This window comes from Streptopelia decaocto, assembly GCF_964273445.1.
Source record: "Streptopelia decaocto genome assembly, chromosome: 4".
Lineage (NCBI taxonomy): Eukaryota > Metazoa > Chordata > Aves > Columbiformes > Columbidae > Streptopelia > Streptopelia decaocto.
Genome location: NC_138658.1, coordinates 66,764,520 through 66,791,984, shown reverse-complemented (window position 1 = coordinate 66,791,984; position 27,465 = coordinate 66,764,520). Strand labels below are relative to the sequence as shown.

The window sequence follows — 27,465 nt, the reverse complement described above, 5'->3', positions numbered from 1 at the left end:
GAGAGAGTGATCAGGCATTGGAATGGCTGCCCAGGGAGGTGGTGGACTCACCGTCCCTGGAGGTTTTTAAACTGAGATTGGACATGGCACTCAGTGCCATGATCTAGTAAACGGACTAGAGTTGGACCAAGGGTTGGACTCGATGATCTCTGAGGTCTTTTCCAACCCAGTCGATTCTGTGATTCCGTGAAAATCTTGGAGGGGGACAGACATGATCAGTTCTATAAGCACCTAAATGATCAGATCACTGGGCAGTGCAATTTTCTAGACATGTAAGAGTACTGTGCTCTTAGAAGAGTGGCCATACTTTTCATCAGACCTGTCAGATTCATTGAGCTTATGGTGCTTTATACCAGACATAGAAGCCCCAGACTTCCTTATCAAATCCTTCTCTGTCTCATGATAGACTCCCATCACCTTGACCTGTGCATCTTCCTCAATGCACAAGACACCAACATATTAAAATATAATATGAACTGCACATTTGCAGTGATTTCTTACATAGTGCATCTTTAGAACAGCCTACTTCAACCTCCAAAAACATCCAAAATATCTGGAAATAATATACTCTGTATTTCACACTATCAAGAATTCGGTTCCATCTCAACAAGGTACCTCATCTGAGGGGAAAAAAAAAAAATTACCACTGAATGATTCTTACAGAAATTGAAGAGTCCTGTCACTCCTCTTATACCCATGAGAGTAAGAAAGATCCACTAAACAAGCCTGACACTTCATTCTCTTTGTTAACAAGCTTCTAACATGAGGAAAGACAAGAAGGTAGTTATAGTCCAACTCGGCCCAATTACTGAATGCCACTTTTGTCCCTCCTACAGAGCTTTTGCTTTTTCAGCAGACAGAAGTCTATACCAATCCACAACCCAGCACAACAGCTGGAACTGGTCAGGCCATATCCCCTGGTATGGGCACAGTAATTTACAATGGAGGCAGCGACACCAAGGATGTCACTATTTTTGTTACTTCATCATAGACACATATCCATGTTGGTCAGGACTTAAAGAATACTGTGATACTATAGTCTAATATCATAATGAGTCTGTGCTACTGTCTGTCAGTCTCCTAAGGTTACACAACCAATATTATTTGGGTGCCAGGCTCCTGGGATACATAAATTCCATGTACTATATGCACACAAAGCAACAGCTTCTCCAGCTGGTTAAATCCTGCAAATTCCAGGTAGTTTGAAATCTAAAGCAACCACTTTGTCTTCAGCATCTCCAAGGGATTTTTCACCAACTATATCATTTAACAGCAGAGAAAAAAGAAGCAAAATAAATTAGGTGACATATTAAAGCTAAAATAAGCATCTACTCTCCTCCACAAGTGAGGATATTTTTTCCATCCTTAATGAGGCACACCTGAAAACACCCCAATCTGAAGTGACTCCTTGAAGTGAGATATAGTAAGAAAAAAAAAAACACCACCACACAAAAAAACCCACACAACACACACCAAAAACCAAAAACAAAAACAACCCAAAGCTGACTTAAATGTTTTTTAAATTGTCTAGAGAAACCTGTAAGTTACCCCAACACCTGTTTGTTACTATGAATTGACTGGTGCAGTCTGTTTTTTTCAATAAAGCAAAGCAAAAAAATGGAAAATAAGAGCAGCACAGAAACTCAAGACTGAAACTATGTAGTTTTGCACAGTTTGTGTTTAAAAACATTTAGAAAAAAAAAAAAAGAAACACAAACACCACAAACACACCACACACACCACAAACATTTCCTCAAAGAGAAACACTCACATAGAAACACTTCAATGTCTGACCTCTGACCTGATTGGAATATGCCATTTGGTTTCTAATGGAAAAATTGTCTTGTAAAGAAATCTGTCATCACCAACAAGTCACCCGTGAGCAATAACCCTATAGCTGCAGCAGTCAAAGAGTTGCATAACATAATTTTTAAACACATTTACGTAGATTTTAAAAAATAATTTGGCTCTTGGAGTGGTGCTAATCCCTGCTGAATATCTTGTCTCCCTTGAGAGATGTTACTTAAAAATGAAAAGAAGTCTTCACTAGCACTGTACCCCTCAATTTTAATAAAGTGTATTGGCAAAGCAGAGTGGAGGAAAAAAAATTACACAGAAACCACCACAACAAACAAAACCACCACAAAAGTAGTTCAGCTGTTGCAAAAACTGAGGTTCTTTAGCGTGACAGAAAAGTTACAGTCAGAATAAAAGCAAAGTCATTCAGCATGTCTTACCTTTCTGTTCCTAAAGACAAATAGAGCTGACTAATTGTTTCCAAAATTTGTCCCTCCAGAACTTTGTTGGACATCTTTCTAGCTAAAGATAGTTGGTATTCATTGTAGATGACACACTGAGCCTCATTGGGAACAACTGTACTGTAGAACTGACACAGCAGTTTAATTGCTTGTAGTTGACCTAGGAGAATACATTAAAAATACACTAATCTCTGTTTTGAAGTCAAAGTTATATTACTTTTCAAATAATTCTTTCTTATTGTTTCACAAATTCAGCACAGTCAATGAATAACATTATAAAATCATAACAATAAGATTCCCTCTGCCAGTTTCTTCACCCCCTAAAGTTAACACAGAGGTTACTTCAAATTATACCTCCAAAATAACACAAGAAGTCACCTTACCTGTATAAACTGCCTTAATCATGGTAGCAAGAATAAGTAAATATAGCATGAGTCTTCTGAATACAGCTATTTTGTTCAAAAATAATCTAGATTACCAGTTGTTTTCACACCTTTAAACTCTAGTGTAGTGCTGTTTGTACTACCAATGATATCTTAACTACTGTAAGTATTAGTGAACACAGAAATCTCTAGACTTTTTACTAAATAAATGAAGTTTTTCTTAACATTTCATTTTCTCTATTATTTCTGACAAACCTAAGTATCACCAGAAGAGCAAGCCAATGTCAATTGTTTGTCCACCATTATGGGACAGATGAAAGATTTCAATCACTTCAATAACTATCACGTAACTGGACATAAAATGTTGTTTAAGGAACAACTGCAACATACCTAGGAACAACAATAACATACTTACATAGCAAATGTTACCAAACAGGGTATATTTTGTAACTTTGAGAGAGGAAAAAAAAAAAGTACTTACTTTCCAGATGGCTTGTCTCCATTGCAACTAAAAAAGCCCATTCATAATAAAACCTTCCTTTTTCTCTTTGACATCCACCAACATAGTAACATCCCAGCTGAAGGAGAACTTGGATAAAGTCTTGGCCACAGTCCATACTTGGAAGTTTGGAGAATAGCTTCACTGCCCTGATATAATAATGTTCTGCCAGCTTGCTGGCTGCTACATGCAGGCAGAGAGCCCCAAAATTACCCAGGGCTATCGCTTGGTTATGGGTCATATTGGTCTCTTCTGAGAGACAAAGCGCTTTGTAGTAGCTCTCAGCGGCTCCTTTTGTATTGTTGGTTCTTTTCAAAGCAATAGCGAGCATATTATAAGCAATGCCTAGTTGTTGAGGACTGATCCATGAAGAGTCTATAACAGCATTTAAAATGGCTAAAGCCACATTATATTGTCTGTAAAGAATGTATAACCAAGCAAGTGAAACCAAATAATTAATAGTTTCCTCTGGCTTACAAGAACCAGAGTCCAGTGCTTTCATCATGTAAACAATGGCTTTTCCATACTGTTTGTGGTGGCTGTACAGTTTTGCTAAGCTAAGGCAGATAGTACTGCGTAGTCCTTGCTGCTCACGAGTAAACATAGAGGAAAGTGCTTGTATGAGATAAGGTGCAATTTGGCATGGTAGTATTTGCCTGAGTTTTCTCAGGCCATAGAGTTTGGGAGCATTTTTGATGACTAAATCAATCCTTTTCAAGGAATCCGTTAAAGTCCTGGAGCTTGTGGAAGAGGCAACATTTATGCAGCTTAACACAATGTGTGGCAAACACTTTTCATTGTAGGACTCTGCCAGTTTGAAATAACTTTCATTCAATAAGTTGTTTTGTAAACCCAAGTCATCAAGCAACAGTTGAAACCTTTCCAAGAATGGCAGCGCCTCTTCATGCTGTTTGTGTGCACTGTAATGTTTTGCCAGTAGAAAGCATGCCCTTGCCTCTGCTTGTTTGTTCTGGCTCAAAATTGCCCTCTGCAGAGCATACTTTAGAATATCTGACTCCAGATCAGCACTGCAAATGTAGTTGGGAATTCCCATGAGCAGAGATGCAGCCTTGTCAAAAACATGGGCACATTTTTCTTTGTTCTTCTGTGTCAAGTAGATGACTGTCAGATTTGTATATAGAGCAATTACAAAGTACAAATCACTAAACCCTCCAGCTACTGCTCCCAACGCTTCCTCAAAATATACCCGAGCTTGGGAAAGTTTCAACTTTTTAATGCTGAGCCTACCTAATAGAAAGCAGAGCCTTGCTAGCGCCCAGGACATACCTGCTTTCTTTGCTGCTTCCCTTGCTAATCTGAAAAAGCTAACCAGATCATCTTCTTCTGAAAACCCATAAAACATGCTATTGATAAATGGATAAGAGAAATCATAGAGGTTTCTGAAGTTTCTGTCATACTCTCTCCTATCTAAGAAGAACAACAATGACTCAGAGATGTCAGGTGCTTGAACATCATTTTGGCATATGTGGAAGCAAGGTCCTTCAGGTGGAGGAAAGACTTCCATATTTGCAGAGCTAGCAGAATCCTTTTCTTCAGTAGTTGGCTCCTCTGTCTGTGTGGCATCTAAATTCTTGAAATTCTTCAGGAATTCTTCTATCTTGCCATTCTTGTTAGTGGATCCTATACTAGAATGCGAACATGGGATTTCTGAAATTCAAGAATAAATTACAGATCACAACTTCTGCATGAATGCACACAAAGATTTGCTAGACCAACAAAAACATTTAGCAGTAGAAGACACTACAAACATACTGCACTTTCTTAACAGTATGTCTAAGAGACAATCCAAAGGCGGGAAACAGAGAGATCAAGAAGAATTGGGGAGGAATAAGCATAGGAAACTAGCAGAATGGTGATAAATGGGACTTGCCATGTGTCAGCAGCTTGCTGATCAATACACTTTGCCCAGCCAGGCCCTGTGCCTGATCCAACACTAATCCAACTGAAGACCAATATTAATTCAAACTGGTTTGTGTTTGAGTGTATACTTAAAAACTACACACAGAGCATATACACCCAGAGAGAACAGATAAATGAGCAAAAACAACACATACCAATGAATTATAAAATTCAGACTAGCAGGAAAATTAGACTAGTTGGAAAATTAGACTAGCAGGAGAAGTCCAGAATCTGGGAAGACCCAAGGTCTGAACTGGAGGCTGGTTAAAGGGCCCAAGATGAGGGCATGGATACGGGGTGAACTAAGGTCTAAGAGAACTGTCAATTTGAGCATGCATGTGAGCTGAGTAGGGCTGTGCCTTGATGGAAAACTAAGGCAGACAAGCCAGGAGGGTACATAAGACTGAGCTGTTGGAATTGTTGCAGTCTCAAATGAGTGCCTGCAAAGGTCCTGTTCTCCTGTCCATGTTATCTCTGTATGGATAGCTACAGCTGTGTAATAAGATTTTACTTTTTGTTGAAATACCAGCCCTGATTCTCTGTAGACACAGGTGAACTTTCTCAGAATTAACAAGTTTGTGGTCATTGATCTAAATTCTCCTAGTACTGGCACTGTTGTATCTTACAAATACAAAAAAGACTGACATGCCACCATTTCTTTAGTCCTCCCACTGTTACAGCAAAACCTAGAACAGCACGCAATAAGAAAAGATAGAATGTGAAGAGACATTTGAAAGAGAAAAGCTGGCAAGGACACCAACAATATCAGAATATCACATTAATTTTGTATAAAAAATTGTATGCATATGAAGTATTACCACATTCATGAGCTTTCTGAAGTTCTGGTTCTTCTAATTGATCTGTAAGAAACAAAAAAAACATGTTAGTTATATAGTTCTAGTTCACTTTTAAATATCCTAAAATAAGGCTATTTTTTAGTTTAGAATTATTTATGTCAGAAGAATCGGATGCATCCTGGAAAGTAGAAGAGAAGAAATTTCTAAGTTTGACCCAAGGCTAAAAGATCCTAGGGACTTATCCTCCTGCTGATACAATTCAGCACTTTCTACATGGTTATCATGCACGTACCACTGCTCAGTGAGGTGGGGAGACATCTGCACACAGCAGCTAGAATAAGAGACAGCCTGTTGTGCATGAGGGATGCATCACTGCTGCATCAAAATACAAGTAGGCAGTGCAGATACAACCATTCCCCACAACCTGCCCCTAAAATGAAGTACCAAAAAGCCCCTAATATTATTGAAATAAGGTTTAGCACTATTTCTGGGGAGGTGGGGAAAAAAATATTTAGGGTAGTTTGTGTAGATAAGGATGTCAGACTTGTGGCAATTTGAACAGCATGCAGATAAAAAAAAATCCCTGTATTTATCTTTTTTTTTTGAATGACATATCCTTAAATTCTGTAGACAGTACTACTATGGTTCTAGTTCTAATCACTCAACATAGTGAATCTTAAATGTTCTACAGATGTGCTATTTTGTGTGGAAGACATTTCTCAAGGTATTTCAGTTGTCATGCTGCGTTTCAGGATTATATTCACTGTCTTTTATACACTAGATGTAGTGTAAGTGCTACTGAGTGTATGAAGGATATCTAAAAGTAGAAGCTCACAGAACTAGGTCTATTTATGCTGATGAAAAGCTATTTTCCTAGCCTCTGAGAATGATCTCTCACTGACTATTTACTTCTGGATATCCATCTTTAAATGCTTTCCTGACTTTGGTGGACAAATGCCACAGATGTTTACAGCAGTTGTAACTTAATGCTCTAAATATCTAATTGAGGAAGTATTCATAAGTAAATAGTTCTCATTACATTGATGCAGATGGAAGGAATCTAAAACCCATTTACTCCGATCACACAACAAAACATCAAGTGAATACTGAAAACACTTGCTCTGAGTAAGTCAAGTTATATTGATCAATTGTGCAGCTTAAGAGAAAAAAGTGGTAACAATTAGACTTGTCTGGGGGAAGTGTGGAAGTAAGTTGGCACTTGTAAAGATTAGGGAGGTGATGAGATACAGGTGAAAAATATGCAACAGGCAAAACCAGCAGTATGTCCTTTAAACCCATGAGATTGTTTTAGTACCTAATCAAGGTCTGAGCTTTTGTTCCCAGGCTTTTCACTTGAGCAAGGAAGGTGTGACATGAAGTCATTTTGCATGTTGACATGAGTCGCATTTTGCAGCTCAGGCCTGACATGCCTTAGTTATTGTCCACACACACACACCTCGATTTGCAGAATTAAACCAACACACCTAAGTCAAATCTACACACCAGCTCCTTTCAAATTGCAGCCTAGGGGCCTGTCTTTTAAGATGGCACTAATGAAGATAAAACTTTGTTATATAATTGACAAGCATATGCATCACCACAGAATGGCCTGTGGTGGGATAAATAATTGTTTCTCCTGTTCAGTTCAGGAAGACAATTACATTATACTACCTTACACTGAGTCTTTAAAGATGAAAATCCAATTACCCCAATTAGTTTATGTAAAGCATGAGCACTTCAAGAAACAGCAGCTGTATCAGAGATTATGCAGCTCAAAGTATGTATTTTTTCTTTGTATGAATAAATTTTGCTATTTTTCTACACCTTTGAAAGTTAAATCAAGCATATAGAGGCATATGTTTGCATTAGCTCTCAATAATTATTATGCCACTTTTCCTAAGATGAATGAGAAGCTGTCAGTATTTGGGTGAACCTACTGCCTCTCATAATGCAATACTCTGACATTTGAAGACTTGAAGATCTGTTCAGCTCAATAGAGTTTTTAAAGCCCTGCTGTTTAATTAACTCAAAAGAGAGACAAAAGAATATTTGTAAGTGCTGTGCAGGGAAAAGTCTTGCATCAGCAGGAAAGCAGCAAAGTTGATATCAAGGATTTTTACATGCCATATATCTGGTCAAACTGAATACCAAGATATTTCAAAGTAGGTGTAAAGGCTGGAATCTCATTGAAACAGGAAAGAAAAAAAAATCAGTTATAACAGGGATATAGGAACTGGACATATATCTTGTGCAGTAAAAAGGAATAAAACTCATCCTTACCTATTCGATAAACAGAGCAAACATCTGTGATGGCAGTTTGTTTCAACAAATGTATCACTTCTTCCAAATTTTTTTCTTTTGAAAAAAAAGATAGCTCTTCTGCATCAAGAAAATCCAGGTCTTGTGGTCTAAGAAAATAAAAAGGAGCAACTTTGAAGGTGTCTGAAAGCAGATTTGGCTTGAGGAATTTGCTGCATCAGTCAAATTGGAGCTTGTTAGAGAAAGTATTATATTATTTATATTATAGTTCTTGTTGTGTTCAAAATTACTATCAGTCATTTGGAAACACACATACAAACTGATAATGGCTCTGATTGCAGCTAACAGTTTCTGCTATATCAAAGTTTTATGTCTGTGTCATGGTACAACACTTTGAGAGAATTTATTAAAAGCACAATGGACAAAGCACAAAGGACAGTATGATATTGTTTTTCCAATATAAGCTTAAAGTTACACATCAAGTGAACCTGCAAACATTTAATAACTCCTTGTTTCAGTGTGCAAACAGTCCAGACATATTAATAGGAGCAGCATATTTAAAGTGGTGCCAATGCATGCTGAAATGCACACTTTTTACAGCTTTCTTTCTGCATTATAAGCAATTATTTTTAAGAGTAGCCACATTTGAAAAAAGAGTTTAGGCCTGTAATTGAGGGTACTAGCAAAAACAGAACTTGGATGCTTTGACACAATTCTTGAAAGACCAGTGAAAATTGAAGCTAGTGAATCTTCTGCAACAATAAAACTTCTTTGATCTTGTGATCCAAAAAACAGAGACTGAACCAGGTTTAACAACAACAGCAACCCCTTTTCCCAGTAAGAAACTTCGGTACAGACTTAAGTCTGCTTAAACATTGGAAAATGTTAACAGTCCAGTTTCTTGGCATTTGTTTTAACTGATACACACTATGACAATTCTCATTAAAACAAAACAAACAAAATAAAACCAAAAAAACACCCTGAGATTAACATTCAGCATTTTAAAGCTCAAGACACTAAGTCTTTTTTTATGAGTTAAATACATTTAACTTACTTATTTTTAGATAAATCCAGTTTAACATGACTTGTCTTTACAAAACCTATTTGGCCAGTAAACACATGTCTTCCAAGAAACCATTCCATGCATTCAATGAAGTATCCAAGGATGTCAATTTTGTCCCCTTCCTGGAAACTTATCTCTTCCAACGCAATACTTTCATAATTCATCACAGCTAGACAGGATCCCATTGCTGTGTAATAAGGAGATAATTAATCTTTGCAGATAAAATAATGTAACAGTACAAATACACTTAATAGAATAGCAGCTCATTTGAGTAACATATTTAGCAAAAGATATTCCTGGAACTCGTGAGTTACCCATGCTGATGTTTGAATGGATCTTCTTATCAACTTTCCTGATGTGTTTAGATTCGGTTTTGTATGGTAAATCAATAGAATTAGAATACCCTTTAAGAAACCATCTGAAAGTAGAAAAAGAAGTTAAAGTTAGCATATTAAATACTTCATTGAATGTTGTGACAATGATATTTTAAATCCATTTGAAAACAGATGCACCCCTCCCACAAATATCTTTCAATTTCAGCACTGTCTGTACACTTCAGACAGAGCTGTACTGAGTAGTATCAGTAGTAAAAGAAGTGTTATTTCAGTCAACCAAAACTAACTGTGAAAGTCATGCTATTGCTCCTTGCCCAAGGTCAATATAAAGCTTTTTAATTACTAAGAGCACCAAAAATAACTGGTTTTCTAGAGATTTCTGAAGTAAGTACATTGATAAGTCCACTGATGTAATTTTGGCTTTAGCAATAGCACTTATGAGCTCGTACATGAACTGGAAACAAACTGCATTAAGGAGGTGGATGGCTCTTGTCAGTAGTGTTGAGTAAAAATACTGATGGCCTGTATTTTTCCCCCATTTCCAAGTATTATTATTAGGAAAAGGTTCTTCACCCAGAGGGTGCTGGAGCACTGGAACAGGCTCCCCAAGGAGGTGTGACAGCCCCAAGCCTGTGTTCAAGAAACAATTGGACAACACCCTCAGACACATGGTGTGAACTGTGGGGTTGTCCTGTGTGGGGACAGAAGTTGGACTCGATGATGCCTGTGAGTCCCTTCCAACTCCGGACATTCTATGATTCTGTGATCCCACCTGTTACTATCCATTTTTCCAAGTAGCCTGAAAAATGCAATTTCTCACTCCATGCTATTCTAGAAATGGTAATAGATTTTATTTCAGACTTGGGAAAAAACACAAAACCCCCCAAACAATATCTAACTTTAAAGACAGTAAGCCACCTTTAAACACCACTCTGAAGGCATCTGGATTAATTTCAATTGTGTATTATGGAAGGAAATAGAACATCTGTTCTCAGTGTTAATGGAAGATGGGTGTTTCATACCAAGGTACCATTTAGAAACACCTTTGTCTAAGCAGACACGTACATATGAAAGACATGCATATGAAATAGGTAGCTAGAGTCAGGTACCTACTGATGAAAAGGGATTAGTGGCTCCAGAGAAGCATTAGACAGCACAGTCATGTCACCTTCCACAGATTCAGCTGTTATGTCTTCAGTAAAAGCCCCAGTCTCCAAATAAGTGTTGATTTCATTGTCTGTAGCAATTATCTTTCTTATCAGATTGTCATGACATAGAACAAAAAATGACTCTAAAAAGAACGGAGTAGAGCAGATGTCATTTTGTGTAATGTTTTAGTGTCATACAAGCTTTAAATCTGGCTTCAAGAGCATCAGTAATATTCAGTGAGATATTGAAAATGTGTGTAGAACCTTCTGCCACTGCAATATTTTGCATGTTCCTATTGCACTAATCAACAATCTGTCTAGGCCATCACTTTTTCTGATGGTAACAGCAGATGATGCTATTTAGGAGAAGCACATGAGCCTGGCAACTATCTGTAATCCCTGTTCTGTACACCTCCAGGATCTGCAATAATACTAAACAATTTGGAATGTACATCCCTCCCTAATTCTTTCAGTACCCATTTATGGACCAGTTGCACATGAACTTCTCTAATCCCACCATGATCCTATGGAACACAATCTGTGTTCATTCCTTTCTGTTCTCTTTGTGATACATTTGGAGTTAATAGATTTAAGCTGCAACTTCCTTAAGCATTTGGATGGGTCTTAATATTTGATTTTAGGATTTTAAAGAAAGGTGCTTGTCTACATTTAGCCTTAGCATGTACAATCTTCCTTACCTTCCTGTACTAGCAGGCTTCTGTACATCAAATTTAATGATTTTTCATTTATACAGACTTTAATGCCTGTTTCTTCCCCCTCTTGAGAATAGAGCCAGAAAGACTGATCTAGGAATAAATTCTCCATGCAATGATTTATAAAACCTAGAAAAAAAAAAAGTTTTGTTTTGGTTTGGTTTTTTTTGCAGTTTTACAGCATTATACAAGAAAATAACCCTTCAGGAAGTCAGAGGCTGGAGTAGACATTCAGATAACTCCATTATTAGTTATACACTGTGGGTTAAGCAATTTTCTTACATAGTATTAGCGAAATTACATCTGTTAAGTCACATGCATTACAACTACTTTCAGTGCCTAGCTGCCACAAACTACACCTGCAGGGCACACAACTTCTCTGTGCCTAATCCTGCTGAAAAAGCAGACCATGTCATCACCTTGAGAGGTTTCCCCATAGTTTAGCTATATTAGAAAGGTTTGGAGTCTGAAAGTGGTAGTCACTAACAAGCTTTGAGAAACAGGTGCTGAGCACCCCTTAACAGATGACTGCAAATCATCTCAAAAAATAAATTATAAATTTCTGTTGCCTGATTTAGATTTCCTGATTCATGGAAATACTGTGCCTGGGTATCAAATTCCTGGAATTTCTTTGGGAGAGGGATGATGCTGTGTACCAGAGTCATGTAAATCACAAGGAGGAAGTACTTGGATCTTGGAAACTGGGACACTTGACATTAGCACTTTCAGCTTTCAAAGATATATGGGTAGTTACAAGGATATCTGGTTTGGCCTACCATAATCAGCATAGTATGATAGTCGATTATTACTTTATGGGCTGACGCTAATACATTAGCAAATCTTTTGTGCAAAAAGTTGTGATGAAGAGCAAAGGCAGGCAGATCAGTGATTAAGGTGCTACTCTGCTGTTTGGAAGATGCAGAATCAATTCCCTGTTCACCACAGCCTTGCCTAAGAAAAAAACTTCATCTTATGCTTTCTCTGCGAAATTTGGTTGAAACAGTATTTTTCTAGTTCTCTAAGGAGCATTTTAAAATACAAACCAGCAAGTAAATAGCAGACATGAAATTAAAAATAAAATCAATTTTAAATTGGTCTGATGGAAACAGGCAAACTCAATAGTGATGCTCAGAAACTCTCCACACACAGAAAAAAAAAAAAAAAAAAGATGAGGTGAACAAAATGAAGAGGCAAATATCTAATTCAAATGCTGTTTTTCAGAAAAGACCTGTGAAGTTATGAGTTATTAAAAATGGAACTCAAATCAGTGGCATCATATTGATACAAAAGACACACTCAGATTTAGAAGCAGAACATACAAAACCACCTTTTTTTACTTGATATTTCATCTGTAGCCTTACTAACTCTCTCCAGTTTAGTCACTACTGTTCAGTAAAGACATGGAACTACTAAGAGTCCAATTGGAAGAATATTCAGAGATCTAGAAAATACACTCTGTGAAAAAGGATTAGAGGACTAGAGGCTGATTTCCTAAAGAAAAGCCTGAGGGGAAGTGTGGGTTAGAAGTCTCCAAATAGGTCTGAGTTTGGCGCAAAGAGGAATAAACTCTTCTTGTCCACAGTGAGCAGATAAAGCCGTAAAAGCACTGAAGTTGCAGCACAGGTTAGACTTCAGGACAAAAACACTTGGATTGGAACAGAGTTATTAAAAAAGATACATGATCTGATTCTGGGGTATGTAACTTGGACATCTGCCAGGAAGGATAGTTGTTATCTGCTTTGGGACAAAGGCAGGTTCTCCTGGAGGCTGGTAGGGTGTCTCTAGCTCTATCACCAGTACCAAGTTCAGGAATATTATTTACTGCTATTAGGAGTTAAACAGAAAGAATCTCAACATAATTTTCAACAAGTTCCCAGGCAATCAGAAACTGCATGCACAGGGGGAAAAACAAAAAAGCAAAAAAAGCACATTGAACTGTTGTATGGTAAAACACCTTTACCCAGTGAGTAGTAGGTTAGAAACTTCCATATTTCTTCAAAAGTTTTAAATGTCACCACTATTAGATCTTGATCACTATGAATAGACAGCAGTCTAGCAGAGAGCTCCTAAAAAAAAAATAAAATCACATACATTATTTTAATTACCATTACACTAAACTCAAGTACAGTTTCTTACTAGGTAACACTTTTCATAGAACCCTTGGGGTTGGAAGGGACCTTCAAAAGTCATCTAGACCAACCCCTCTGCAATGAGCAGGGGCATCTTCACCCAGATCAGGTTGCTCAGAGCCCCATGCAGCCTGGCCTGAGATGTCTCCAGGGATGGGGCATCCACCACCTCTCTGGGCAACATGGGCCAGGGTTTTACCACCCTCAGCATAAAAAATTTCTTCCTCATGTCTAGCCTGAATCTTCTCTCATGTCAAAACCATTACACCTATGCATTAAAAAGGATTTTAAAAAGTCATCCAGGATTTTACTTATATGAGATTTCTGTGCTTTAACACATCTACAACATACAGCAAGCCAAGATTTAATCCTATTTTTTTCCTTACCAGTTATACCAACAGTTCTGGTGTGATTAATTTACAGAGGAATTAAGACCTCTGAAATGACCACAGTGAGTGAGACTAAAGCCATGGCTGGTTCAGATATGTCTATGTATAGCAGCCAGTATTCCCTATTTAGAATGTGAAAGCAAGGCAAGCATCTAGTGATACTCTCCAAGAACACCCTCCTAGCAAAGAGCAGTTTATAGCTTGGGAACTGCCTTTGCCAGACATGTGGGTGTTAATATTAAACAGTGGAAAGAGTTCCTTTTGTTTGATGGTTTATTTGTTTTTTCCTCTAGTTCACTCTTTCCATGGTTAAGAGAATTAAATACATTGGAGGTATTTTTTTTTTTTAAAGATGCATTAAGATCCTTCTAATTTGTACTGGTTCACATTGCTTGGGTAGCATTAAATTGTGTGTTTAACAAAGACGAAAACTCTAAATGATAATGATATATTTTAGAGGGGACTTCAGCGATGCTGAAGGTGAGAACTACATAAACCTCCCTCCAAATAAGTGAGAGAAATACATTTTATATATTACTGTTCTTTGGCTAGAATCCATCAGTCTGGTTGCACCTCAGTTAGAAGCTTAAAACCAAGACTTCCCAATGATACTAGCTACCGTCTGTCAGGGAACCACAATGCATACCAATTTCTGAGATAAGTATCTGAACCAGTATCTCAGAGAATAAATCAGATGCAAAGCTAACAGGTGTGTTACTGTGTCATTTCCCAGTACTGTGCCCTTACTCCTGTCAGATCAAACTTGAAATGCATCTGAAAACAGTTTAAGGACTGATCAAGAAACTGATACTTATTCAGGTGTGTGTGGGTAATAAAGAGTTGTCCCTCCAACATTTTCTGTAATCTGAGCAGGATGAAGCTGATCCACCACTTTTATGATTTGTCAGTATTTTAAAAGATCACAATGATTTGTGTTTATTTTCTATATTTTCAGTTCATACAGCATGAACAGATTAAAATAGTAATTCCTTTTTGAAAACTAAAGTCGAACTTAAGCCTCTTCCAACAAGCATGCCTCATCACTGCTTTGATCTTCTGCATGCCCCTTTCTACACCAGTTTAAATATTAACAAGATCCTGAAATCTATTAATAAATTGCCAACACATGCTAAAATATCTCAGCCTCAAGGGCTTCATGCACTGCTGAATATCAAAACAACATTCTAGGGAAACTTATCATTATAAATCTTGCTTCCTTCAAAGTCCTTCTCCCAGTCTGTTTCTAATAAGGCCACAAATCTCATCTATTTGTATGCTGTTTTCCTCCTCCTTTCTCCATCTCCCTCTAAACAAAAGCCAGAGCAGGGCAGCAGGAGTACCAACTGTTTTCACAGCCACAAAAAATCAGCAGGCTGCTGATGGAGAGTTCACAATACATGGAAACAAAAAGTCATGTAGAAACACATGTATCTGAGACAGTCATAAAGCCATAACTAATTAAGATTTCAGGGTTTGGCTTGCCAGTGAAAGGGGCTGGAATTCATGGCTCAGACACCAAAAAAAAACCCAAAAAAACCCAAAAACCCCCCCAAAACCCCCCAAAAACCCCCCCAAAAAAACAAAGGCCAAATGGTATCATCCTGCTTTTTTCATCAAGAGGAAACAGGAGACTTTAAATTGTATTTGTATCAAACCTCATTGGTTGTAGAGGATGGATTTCCTACATATAAAGAAATTAAAGACAGTAATAAAAACTGGCCAACCCTCTTGTACGTTATTTAAAACTATGGCCATCCAGCCCTAGGAAACTCAATATTTATGCTGTTCTCCTTCAGACTTCCTCTTTGGCTTAGCAGGGGGCTTCCCAGGTAACTTGCATGCCAAATGACCCCAAGCAACTAGAAACCAAAGTGAAGAGTCAATATGAGGACAAATAAAGAAAAAAAACAAACACAAACATCAGAAAGCCATGATTTCCTTTGATGTAAATCAAAGCAGAACATTTTTTAAATAAAAGCCTTCGATGTGTTACTTAGCTGGGTTTTACATCAATTTGGTGTTCTAGTATTTCTAATGTCCCCACATGGTTTTGGGCCATGGGAATCGCTGGTCACTCAAGTTCAAGCATACAGCATGTAGATGGAAATGGGACCCAAGTATCTCAGAGTATTTCAGTAGCACAAGGTATATTCTCTAAACAAATAAAACAACTCCCAGGCAATTGACTTACACTGAAAACTGCCGTCACCTCCCTGCTGTCACTTTCCAGAAGACGGAGCTGCCCTCTGAGCTGTCTTTGGAGTCTGGGATCAGGACATCCACTCTTTCCTCTTACCATCATTAACTTCAGGGAGATATCTGGAGAAGGATACCAATTTACAGTGCTACAAGTTTTGTGAATCAGCTTTGGAGAACCAGAAAAAAAATCTTAGAAATCACATTAAGAAATATTTTTTTCTGCTTCAGAGACAAACACACAGACAACTGACCTACTGTGTGTTTCTTTTCCATCTTTATCATCCAGCAGAAATATAGCCTAGCATGAATCACAAGATTTTTTTTTTCAGTTGCATAATAAAGTACAAAAGAGAGTGATAAGAAAGTCTAGAAAATTTTGGAGACAACTAACACACTTGGGATGGAGAGATGAGGAATAAAGCAAGCAGATTGGTAATGTGTCAAATTAGACAGCTCTACGGACATTGAGAACATGCACAGATTTCCAAGTATCCCTCATGTATTTTAAAATCGGAGGCAAACAGATACTGGAATCACAAAGAAAAAAGTTTAAGTTCAGCATGTTACAACTGCTCTTTGTTAATCTTAAATTCATGTTGTCTGACATGTCACCCCGCCAGTTCAGAAGACTTCTTTAAATTGAATATTGAAAAAGCTGTTTCTCAGTTAAGCTGCTTGAGCAGTACCAACTAAGACAAATGGTCCAACTGAAAGCTCAGTTACATGATCCCCCCAGCACATCTGAAAGAAGCTAGGTACCTGTTCTCAGAACTTGGCATCTTTTTATTAGAGGCTTTGACTGCAGCCCAGGGTACAGTTTCAGCTATAATAGCTTCTCTCAGATAAATAGGATCTTCGATAAAGCTGCTTTTATTTTACATGTCTGTTAATTTAGCTCAATAACATTAAATCATACTCAGAAGTTTTCAGACACCCAGATGTGCACATAAGCACCAATAACACCCTCTCAGGAGGAATTACAGTTGCAAGTATGTAAATAGGTGACACTTCTAGCAATAAATGGGATTGTAGTACATGCTAAAATATTCCAGCTCCTCTGAGTTTCACCTTGTAATCAGGTAAAATAGATATTTCTCACATTCTAGTCTAATACACTGCATCTTAAACTGTTTTCAGAGGGCTTCCTATGTATGTCTCCAGGAGTTTTATGATGACTTGCACCTAAAGTACTCATTACTTTAAGGTCAAGCAAGGTGTCCCAGAAACTTAAAGCAGTGTTACTGAATTACTAGATCTCACTGTTTAAGCTGTGGTCATATGGTAAATTGTTAGTACAAAGAACACAAGCTGGAGTCTTCAAATGTTACTCAGATGCGTGTTAGGTAACAGTATGGTTGACCTTTTCATTTTCCTGAATTCATAAAATGTGCTGGCACAAAAGACTTAAACTTAAAAGACTTAAAACTTTAAATTTTTGTGTTACATAATGAGATTGATTCCAAGTTAAACTGTGTTTCTACAGTTACATTATATTTAAGTCTTATATAAAGTTAATGTTACTGAAATAACAGTTGTATTGAACTAAAACACCTGAAATATGGCTGCTTCTGCCAAAAGAACTATTAATAATGCCTTATGGAAATGAAACTCAGTCCAAAAACCCATTGCACCGGTGATAATCTTCTATTCTGCTTCTGTGAGCTCTGATCCATACCCCCAGTTAAAAACCGCCCAAATGCCGTACAGAGTGAGGCAGACAGGTACATAAGCACAAATAATTTAACTACAAATAACCATACGCCTGTCGACCACTGATGTGATGTGTCAGGTCAAGCCAGAAAAGAGATTGCATCCCTGTGTTGGTTTTTGGTGGTTATTTCTCTCCTTCCACAAGCGAGAGAAGGGAAATGTGATGAGACAGACCCTCAATGCACAGAGCAGGTCATGAGCGCTGCAGAAGGGAAGCCTGCTGTGCCTACTTACTGAAGAACTGCACTCAACTGCAGCTTCATTGCAAATACAGCATTTAAAAAAATATAGACTTGAAAAAGCAAAAAAACTTAAAAAAAAAAGATATTTTAAGAACTGAAACCCCAATATAAAATAAGCACTGAAATTTTATTTTTCTTTTTATTAGTCATTACAATATAGTCCATAAATTATTTCTGGCTTTTATAGCAGTTAAATTACTTGTCTCTTTTGATGAGAAATTCTCAACAAAACTTACATAGAAGTCAAACACTTCACAGCTACCAAGAAGTATGTTGTAAAGTTGTGACTGTAAATGTTGTTGATGTAGGTGTCTCAAAAACAATAAACAATGAGAGAATCATTATATTTATAAGATATGATGGAAGAAAGTGTCTTACCAGTTGGAAAATTCTCTGCTTGACTGGGAAGGGTCCTTGAACAGACGTCCATGCATTTTTCACTTTGAGAACACTCTATAATGAGAAATTAAAGGAACAGTTAAGTGCATTTTGTAAGTCCATATAAATCACATTGGAGAAAAAAAAAAAAAAGACACCCCACACTTCCAAAGCATTTGATCCATATGATACTTACTCAAAGAAAATCACTATTTTTTCCCCAAACCCACAAAAAGTATTTGATCATTTAACTTTATCCCTGGTAGGACAGATATCTTCCATCATTTTTTATGTGAAACTTCAAGATCATGGAGAATTGGTGAAAAGGGCCTCTTGGGAAATTGAAGCCTCAGCAGGGATGGAGCAAGTGACCCTTGTTTTCTCTTCCCTTGCACCTATACTAAAAAGTGGCCTCCACTGAAGCTTCAGTGGTATAAACCAGCAATGATATGGGTACCTTGTACCAATTAATTCATGGTACTACAAACAATTCCTTCTCTTATTCAAGCTTAATACTTGAGAGAGGGTAACATAGAAACAAAGGATTTGAAGATTTTGAAAAACAACACAAAGTAAGCATCTTTTATGTTAATAATGGTCTTTTTTTTTCCCCATATTTCTTCCAGTTCTTCTGGAAATTATGCATTTTCATGCTGAAGAAACACCCACTCCAACCAATTCCATTTTCTCAAGGTTCCCTTGGCAAAAATCAGTCAAGACAAGGCTTGATATATCTAAGAATAAAAGTGGGAGAAATAGATCTTTAATTTCTGAAAGAAAACTTCTCAGTCAATTTTCATGTACCCTAAGACATTTTCCTCTGCACTTCTGCTTTTAAGAAAAAACTTGTACTCCAGTATTATGCAGTAATTCCTAAGTCTTCTGTATCTTCCTTCAAATGCATCTGTTGATGTGACATGAAAAAAGTCACACAAATAAAGATCCATAAACACAGAATTCGCTTACTTCAGAAAAAAGTCAGTAAGCAGTAAAAAAAAAAAAAAAAAAAAATCTTTAAGGCCAATTTTTAGTTTATACTAGAATTAGAAATTTCAGTTCCCAAGCATTTTTTTGTTGGGTTTTGGCTGGGTGTTTGACAGGGTTGGGTTTTTTGTTTGTTTGTTTTGTCTGTTTGTTTGTTGGTTTGGTTTTTGGTGTTGTTTGTTTGTTTAATCTGAACATAATGATATTTGTTTTTTTAAACAGAAATTAGAAAGTAAGCTCACTGCAGCATAGACTGACTGTATTTAAGGAACATTATAAATTTGAGTTCCCAACAATATGAATATGACTTGATCTGATATGAATTTGACTTGAAAGATGAATTTGACTCGAAAGGTATTTACCAAGACATGAATATCAGGAAAGTAAAATAACCTAATTCCTATGACTTTTAGGAGAAAGGAATAACTATGAGCAAGCATTATTACTCATAAAAGTTTAATTACAAATAATAGTTTGCTATTAAATTTGAGCAAGAGTTACTGTAAATGCCTTTTAAACACAGACTGTTTAAAGTGCTATAATTAGATTCAAAGACTTAACATGAACTCCAAAACCCATTCTTAATTAATGGGATGACTGACTTCTTGGCAAGCTGAAGAGAAACTTTATACTGCCCTGGGATGCTCATACCCCACGTTCTTTGATGTCAACAGAGTTGCAGTTGTGAACAGAAAGACATTGTCTAAGCCATGGGACATATAATTTAAAATGAAATAATTTTTTCATGATTGCTTGAAGTATTTTCACATTCAGAAAGCTCTCATGCCTACTATAAAGTAAGTCCAGCCACTGGTTTTGAGACACAGCCACATATAGCACTCCATCCTTCCACCCCAAAAGTGTTCCTGACTTGTATATCTTTACTGCATGAAGCATGTTTTCATTTGCAGAAAAATAAATATGGTATTACATCTTCTGATGAAAACCAGAAATCTAAATGTTTTATAAAAATATGCAGTCTCACTCATCTTTGCTTCTGAATCTTAGAGATAATAGCAAAAAAGTGCTAGATGAAGAATTTATGTATCAGTATTCTGGCTCTTGGTTTTTGCTAATTTTCATCTCAGTTTATTTTAGCCAATAGGTCATCTGTTTCTCTGCCTAAAGTGGATTTCAATGTATTGTTTAATAGTCCCATCAGTGCAGCATTGCCATGGAGGAAACAAAGCTGTTTGCTTTGTTGCATTTAACAGTTGTAGGTGTATTTTAAAAAACTGAAAATATAGATAACAGTTCTCTGCAAGTGCACAGCAAGCAACGTTTAAAGAACACAGTAACTTAAATGCGAAGAAAAATCAAGAGACAAGTGACTAGGATATATTGATCAAGGTCTTACCCATTTGTTCTTGCAACATGTCCATCCTGACTCCATCGCTGTTAGTGCTGGTGGCAGCACTGGCCTCCACACAATTCCAGCCAGACCCCCACCTTCCCTGTTCCATTCCTTTGCTCTCCAGGTTCCCATCTTGCTTTCCCTCTGGACACGGGACGATGGTGTCAGCGCTGAGCACGGATGTGCTGCCTCCCACCACCAAACTCTCCATAACTTGCAGTTCCTCACAAGGACACAATTGACATTATCAGTAACCTGAGGCAGGCGGGAAGAAAAATAAAAACAATCAATAATATATTTTTAGAAAATGTCAGACTACGTGCGCATATTCAAGAGCCATCCCTCTCCTGCAGGAGTTATTTTTAATTGTAATACACATTAAAGCATTTGCTTTGGACTTCTTTCAGAGGAACTCTTATGTAACACCCAAAATCATCCCAGAAAAAGCTATACAAGTGATTTTGATGCCTTTTCTCAGAAGAAAAGTATTTTTACTAACATTTAATTAACATTTTATTTCTGACTTCAGATCCCAATTTCTCTTGCTAACGTCCCTGAAAAACTGCCTATCAGACTTGATGACCTAGTTATAAATGATTAAAAATACAGGCCTGCCAGAGACCAAACTCACTTAGCTAGAGATATGCTTTTCCATTTACATAGCTGACCTTTACCTTAATGTAATGACAGTAGCTAACACCATTGTTTTCAGTACTGTACCAGGATTATATGTAATGCATTGTAATTTTTGCTCTTAAGAATTAAACACTCTCTTCCATATCTTTTGTAAATACTGGCATCTCTTGTTGATGAAGACAAATATTGTGATAGTAAGGATAATTTAATTCCAAATGTGGTTGTTTGAATTACAATGTTCTATGAATCCAAAGCCAGTTATATTCAGATGAGGATTATCCTTAATCCCAGAAATGAAATTTACTGTTCAGAATATTAATTTTTTCTGTCAGCTCGTATCTACAAGTAGAAATATCATCCTCAACAAAATTTAGGAAGATAAATATACCATGACTTCAATTCTTTGAATTCAGTTGAGTTGGAGAAAAGATATTAACTTTTCATGTCTTCTGCATCGGTGCATGTTGGTAAGGGTAACATATGTAAACAGGGTTGTGAATGAACCTATAAAGCTTGGTGCTGCAAAAGCAAGTAAGACATCTGGATAAATCAAAATGGATACGATCAGTTTAAGAGGGTTGTCAGAGCATCCCAGAGCTTAAGCCAAGGGAAGGAAAAAACAACACAAAACAAAAACACAGAATGAGTGAAAGCAAAAAAATGATATGTTCTTATCAATGTTCTGTCTTGGCTCTTCCAAGATACACAGGATGAAAATTGAAATCTCAGAAACATTTTTAACAGTCATGCTCTACTCTACAGATTCCTTTTCCATCTTAATGTTTGCCTTCACTATCAGATGTCAACTAATGAGGCTCTATATAGGCACTGAGGACAAGACAATAAATAACTTTTCTGTACATAGGCACCTAGTCTACCCAGGCCCTTTTGAATGTTTATTTAACATTAAATGTATCCTAAGTAATACAAATTAGGTCTCAAGTCACAAAGATTTCATAGAACTTTGCACCACATCTCTGTTCTTTTACTATTCACCTTTGACTATCACATCAGTACCCCAAGGTGCAAAACTGTAACACAAAAGAAATGCCATGATATAGTCACCATACTTACTATGGTGATGCCATCTCATCAATTATTAAACTGTTCCAGTACAAATTAAAACAGTTTCAGAAGGCAAACCAGAGAAAAACATTCATCCACTATAAAAAAGATTCAGAAAATATTACACTTCAGTGCTTGGGTCACTCTTATCATTAGACATTTTTCACGATCCTGTAATGTTAACTTACCATTATACTTACTAGCAAATAGCCATTTGTTGATAGTAACTAATCCATTTCTTCATCTTGTATTTAAGATCTAACACTCACCTTCTAAAGGAAGTTTGCCCTCTCTAAATGTAGATCATAAGAACTAGTTAAGTTCACCGACAAAGCAGTTTACTTATAATTTCGACAAAATAATTGTCTCATGCTCTTTGAGGCTTGACCAACGAGTTCATATTTATTGCAGAACATCGGCCATAAAACATAATGATCTTTCCATTTTTCCAAACCCAGAGCCAACCTCTGTTCCAAAGCCACCGGGCAAGAGGCGGCACTCCCCTCACTTTCTAGGACAGGCACTCACAGGGGATGAGCAGCGAGGGGAGAGAGGCAGCTGCTGGTCAGCTCAGCACACCTATAGAAGTGCTACTGGGTTCACTGGTGTCATCATTCCATCTGAGCTCACTGGACACACTGCCCCACACAGAGCCCTTGGTAGAACCTGTCCAGGCTTATAAGGCTCAGAAAGTCACTCAAACTTCCCCTTGCCTTCTCACAGGGCATGGCAGGCTGTATTCAACAGCTGGTGAACATGAGGTGGAAACACAACATGTTTTTCCTGTTGGAAATTAAACAGAATATTTCCATTATCATGCTTTCCCCTCTGTTGCTGCTTCCTTTTCATTGAATGCTTGTATCTGTTTTCAAAACACAGCTAACCAGGGGAAAAAAAAACAAAGCACATAGCTTGACACTTTCCATTTCCTCAACTATCCATGTTGAGGGTTCCCATCAATCTCCCCCTGATTCCCCACCTTTTGTTGCTGTTTTAGGAGGGGTTGTAGATGACCGGAACACTTCCTCACCACTAACTCCTTCCCATTGAAGTGGGTTGAAGAAAAAAAATAATAATAAAAACATCCACTGAACAGGTTCTGTCTCTGTCTTTAAAGGTGTATTTCTGAGAATATGACACATTGTGTAGAAATGGGTTGTATGAACCAGTTGCCCTAGACCCGCATGCAATACAGTATTTCTTTCATTCATCTTCCGTCTCAGAGGCTCAGGGCAACTTACTAATGAATAGCTTCGAGTTTCTGGTGGCAACTATAATTATTCTAGTTTTACAGAGATGGAAATGAAGACAAAGATTATTTACAGTTGTACAGGAGTGCTATAGTGCTGGAGAAATAGCCAAAGAGTACAGAGGTGAATGTAAAGTTGAATTAGAAACTTCTCAGTGAGGATGACAGACGCTGGAACAGGCTGCCCAGGGAGGCTGTGGAGTCTCCTTCTCTAGAGACATTCAGAACCCACCTGGATGCCTTCCTGTGTAACCTCATCTGGGTGTTCCTGCTCCAGTGGAGGGATTGGACTAGATGATCTTTCGAGGTCCCTTCCGAACCCTAACATTCTGTGATTCTGTAATTTACCCCAAGAGTATTATTCACACATACTGAAAACCTGGATGGTCCAAGGTTACAAAAGTCACCAACTACTGTGTGTTTCTCTCCTTGTCTCATCTGAGCCCCTGGGGAAGCAGGGGCAACTCTAAATCTTAAGTCTCCACACTCTTCTAATCACTACTGTTGTACCCAGAACAGACCTCTGGTAGCCCCAAAATATTTACCCATTTAATGCAGTGTGTTGTGCTCTTTCAGGGCTCCAAATCAAACAAGACCGCTAGTGAAGCCTTCACTGTCTTCATTTATAGGACATTTGACTGTGTCCAGGCCCTTGATCTTCTGCTCTGCTCCATCACCTGTACATCCCACCTCAGTCTTGCAACTATACTGCCAGAAGTTAATCTAAGTCATCTTCCCAAACTGATACTAAAGTAGTTATTTTATTATTCCTTCTCCCCAGTTTCAACTCACATTTGGGTCACATCTTCTGTATTAGTCTACAAACATCTTACAGCAAAGCTAATTATAAACTTTGTCCTCAGAGAGAGTAAAACACAGCCCTGACGTCTATGAAATTCAGTCACAGACATGAATTAAAAAAAAAAAAAACAAACAACAACAAAAAATCCATTTTATGTACTGCATAGGCAACACTTAACACTTTTCCTCCAGTGCTGCTATGTATTACACAGAAAAGTAAAGCAAATTGTTATCAGGGTAAACAGACTTAGGAATCTGAGTACACTCCAAAAAAACAGAAGACTGACTCCTTTATCACTGAAGTAATTTTAGGTTAGTTAGCAATTCTCGGTAAACTATGTTGCAAGTGGTATCATTGTTCACGGTTGGTCTACAAACAAGAAAGCCCTAACAAACTTCAAAGATGCAATAGATTCCTTTAGAAGTTATAATCCTCTCTTACGATTAAGTTTTTTCATACCTCAGTAGCACCAAAATATACTTTCCACCCTCAGTCCAGCTCTGAAAACACCGTAAGTCCAAAATCTCCAACTTTAGATACAGAAAATTGTAGATAAAAATCTACAATTTCATAGCTGATTAAAAATAAGCTTAAACTTTAGAGGTGCTTTAAAAAAATAATAAATCAGGTCACTGTTAAAAAACTATAAAAGGCATCTGTGAATCTCAATACTTCATTTTGAGTTCTAGATTTGACAGAGTTTGGTCTGTGACAGGTAATGCAGAGGAATAAAGTATGAGGAATATTTGTTACTGAACAGCAGCTCAGCTCACACAACAGCACCTAGAAAAGAGACCAGAGCACAGCACAGGAACTCCCAGCGTGTTCTCATAGCCACAGCAGATCATGCTTAGAGATATTTTCCAGTCATTTCATTATTGGCACACCAAAGCATTGAACACAACTGAAACTACCACTGTTTAACTGGCTGCAATTCTTACATGTTGACAATAAAGCTACAGTCAAATACCAGACCTAAAATAGAGTGAAAGACGAACACACAGATACCGAGCACAGGAGTTTCTCCTACCTTCCGCTTCCAAGTCTGGTTTGCTATAACGTGCTGGTGCAGAGCAGCCAGATCGTGCCTTCCTCAGCTCTGCTCAAACTGACTCCAGCACAGCTCTTCCTGTTTGACCTTCTTATCTTTCCTGTTGATTGCACAGCCTGGCTGGGATGTGGCAAGTACAGAAAGTTGTCTATTAACCAATACTGTTAATTCAAAAACTTTTTTTTTGTTGTTAAACAAACATCCATGAGCATGGAGTTAAGCCATTGAAGTTCATTATGCAAAGCATAAATGTATCAAGTGTGCTGGCAGGTTGATTCACACACTCCTGCTTTTCAAAGCAATAATTCATGTTGGCATCTTGTATTAGTGGCTAAAAGGCTCCGTGGGACACATCCAGGCCATTGTGCTAAGTGAGCATTGTTCAAAGTAACAAATTGTCCTTTTGATGGAGTACCACGCTTTGCTTCCAATCATAGAATTAGATTTCTTCCTATCATTCCAGCTACAGAAAGCCTGAAGAAGAATTGTTCAATGGTGAATTCGCTCCGATATGCTTGGGTGTAAGTTGCAGAAGTGCAGAGCTTTGCAGATCTATCATGCACTATGCAGCCATGCAGTATTAAATATCAGTTTGGGAGTTAAGCAAGCCTGTTGTGGAGTACCTGCAGGGCTTATCTTCTGTATCACAAGACTTCATCACTAATCCATATGCCGCATCCTAAATGACCCACAAAGGCAAGGATGAGAGAAACTGAAAATAATCCATGCTATTTCAAATCTGCTTTTTGCCCCCACACTTTGAGCTGTTTTTACATTCTCTTCCTTCCTAACACATGGAAAATGTCATATACAGATAGTTGCAGCAATGTTACACATCTTATAACTAAGCACTAAGTACCCTGCATGCCATTGCTGCATTGCAGCGAGCACTACGTGAGAACAAATATTCAGTGTCTGGCCAACAACCGTACATCTATTATCTCAGATAAAATCTAGTCAGAAAAATCCCCACTGCCCAGTTGTGTTGGTTGGGGGAGTGTTGTCCTGAGACACAAACAGTCAGAGCTTGTGGGACTGGACAGCACCTGGAGAACATGGTTTGTGGTGACAGGTTATCCCATGCAGCACTGCTGCCCTCCCATAGATCTTGCCAGGGCAAGTAGAAAAAGTGACCATTCAGATGCCTTTAAGACCTTAGTTATAGCTCCTGCTAACCTGTCTCAAAGAACATGCACTTAAGTTGCTTTTAGGCTTTATAAGCTAGGTATTAATTACAAATCATACTAATTTACCTCACTGCATCCTGTCACACCAGGTTAACATGAATAATAAATTCTACTTCACACAGATCTGCCAATCTGTTCCAGCAGTATGCTTGGGAACTCTCCATCTTTCCAGAAATTATGAAGTTGGAAGGTATTCAAGTAATTGTATAAGTAACAACCAACTAATCATCCCACAAGGCTTCTCTCCCACTGGAATGAATTTGATATTGCACTATAATGCAGTATACAAAGCATGCTGCTTCAGGTTTAATTAATTTATGTAGCCATGCCCATATCACAAAGTACAACACTTACAGAAAATTAATCAGTTTGTAAAGTGGTGACATGAGTTTCAGAAGTGTCTAAAACTTTTCATCTCATTTATTTAATTTGTATGTTTAAGGATGATATTTGGTTACATTTTGTAACCACAATTCTTCACTTCTATTTCTATCACCTCTTTTATAAGTACTCAAGGTAGTAAAAAAAAAAATTTAAAAAACCCAGCCAAACGCATACACACAAACACACCAACCCCCTCCATCATCTAACCCTATAGGTTTCATACACTTCCAAATGAATACCAGTCTTCTAATATCTCTTGCTATGGCCAAATCATTGCAGAATCTAACACTGAGCACTGTGTCCTCAAAAATCTAAAAAACAAAACCAAAAC

General features: G+C 37.6%; 1 protein-coding gene across 3 annotated transcripts in view; it reads right to left on the bottom strand.

The window, feature by feature from the left end:
- SH3TC1 (SH3 domain and tetratricopeptide repeats 1) overlaps positions 1-25,621 on the bottom strand; it is a 30,900-nt gene extending 5,279 nt beyond the window's left edge. For 2 of the 3 annotated variants that reach the window (XR_014183906.1, XM_082051022.1), the window contains exons 1-13: positions 25,543-25,621; positions 20,764-21,015; positions 18,423-18,497; positions 16,085-16,212; positions 13,336-13,441; positions 11,361-11,504; positions 10,628-10,805; positions 9,494-9,597; positions 9,171-9,366; positions 8,138-8,265; positions 5,879-5,920; positions 3,123-4,808; positions 2,238-2,418 (exon numbers count right to left, since the gene is read on the bottom strand). Coding sequence is in view for 2 of the 3 variants with exons in the window: in XM_082051022.1 (XP_081907148.1) it covers positions 2,238-2,418; positions 3,123-4,808; positions 5,879-5,920; positions 8,138-8,265; positions 9,171-9,366; positions 9,494-9,597; positions 10,628-10,805; positions 11,361-11,504; positions 13,336-13,441; positions 16,085-16,212; positions 18,423-18,497; positions 20,764-20,971 (3,176 nt within the window). In the remaining variant the exon portion in view is untranslated. Of the gene's footprint in view, positions 1-2,237; positions 2,419-3,122; positions 4,809-5,878; positions 5,921-8,137; positions 8,266-9,170; positions 9,367-9,493; positions 9,598-10,627; positions 10,806-11,360; positions 11,505-13,335; positions 13,442-16,084; positions 16,213-18,422; positions 18,498-19,091; positions 19,157-20,763; positions 21,016-25,542 lie in introns of those variants that run through there. The other variant, XM_082051023.1, reaches the window with a different exon arrangement.
- Positions 25,622-27,465: the final 1,844 nt, after the last annotated feature.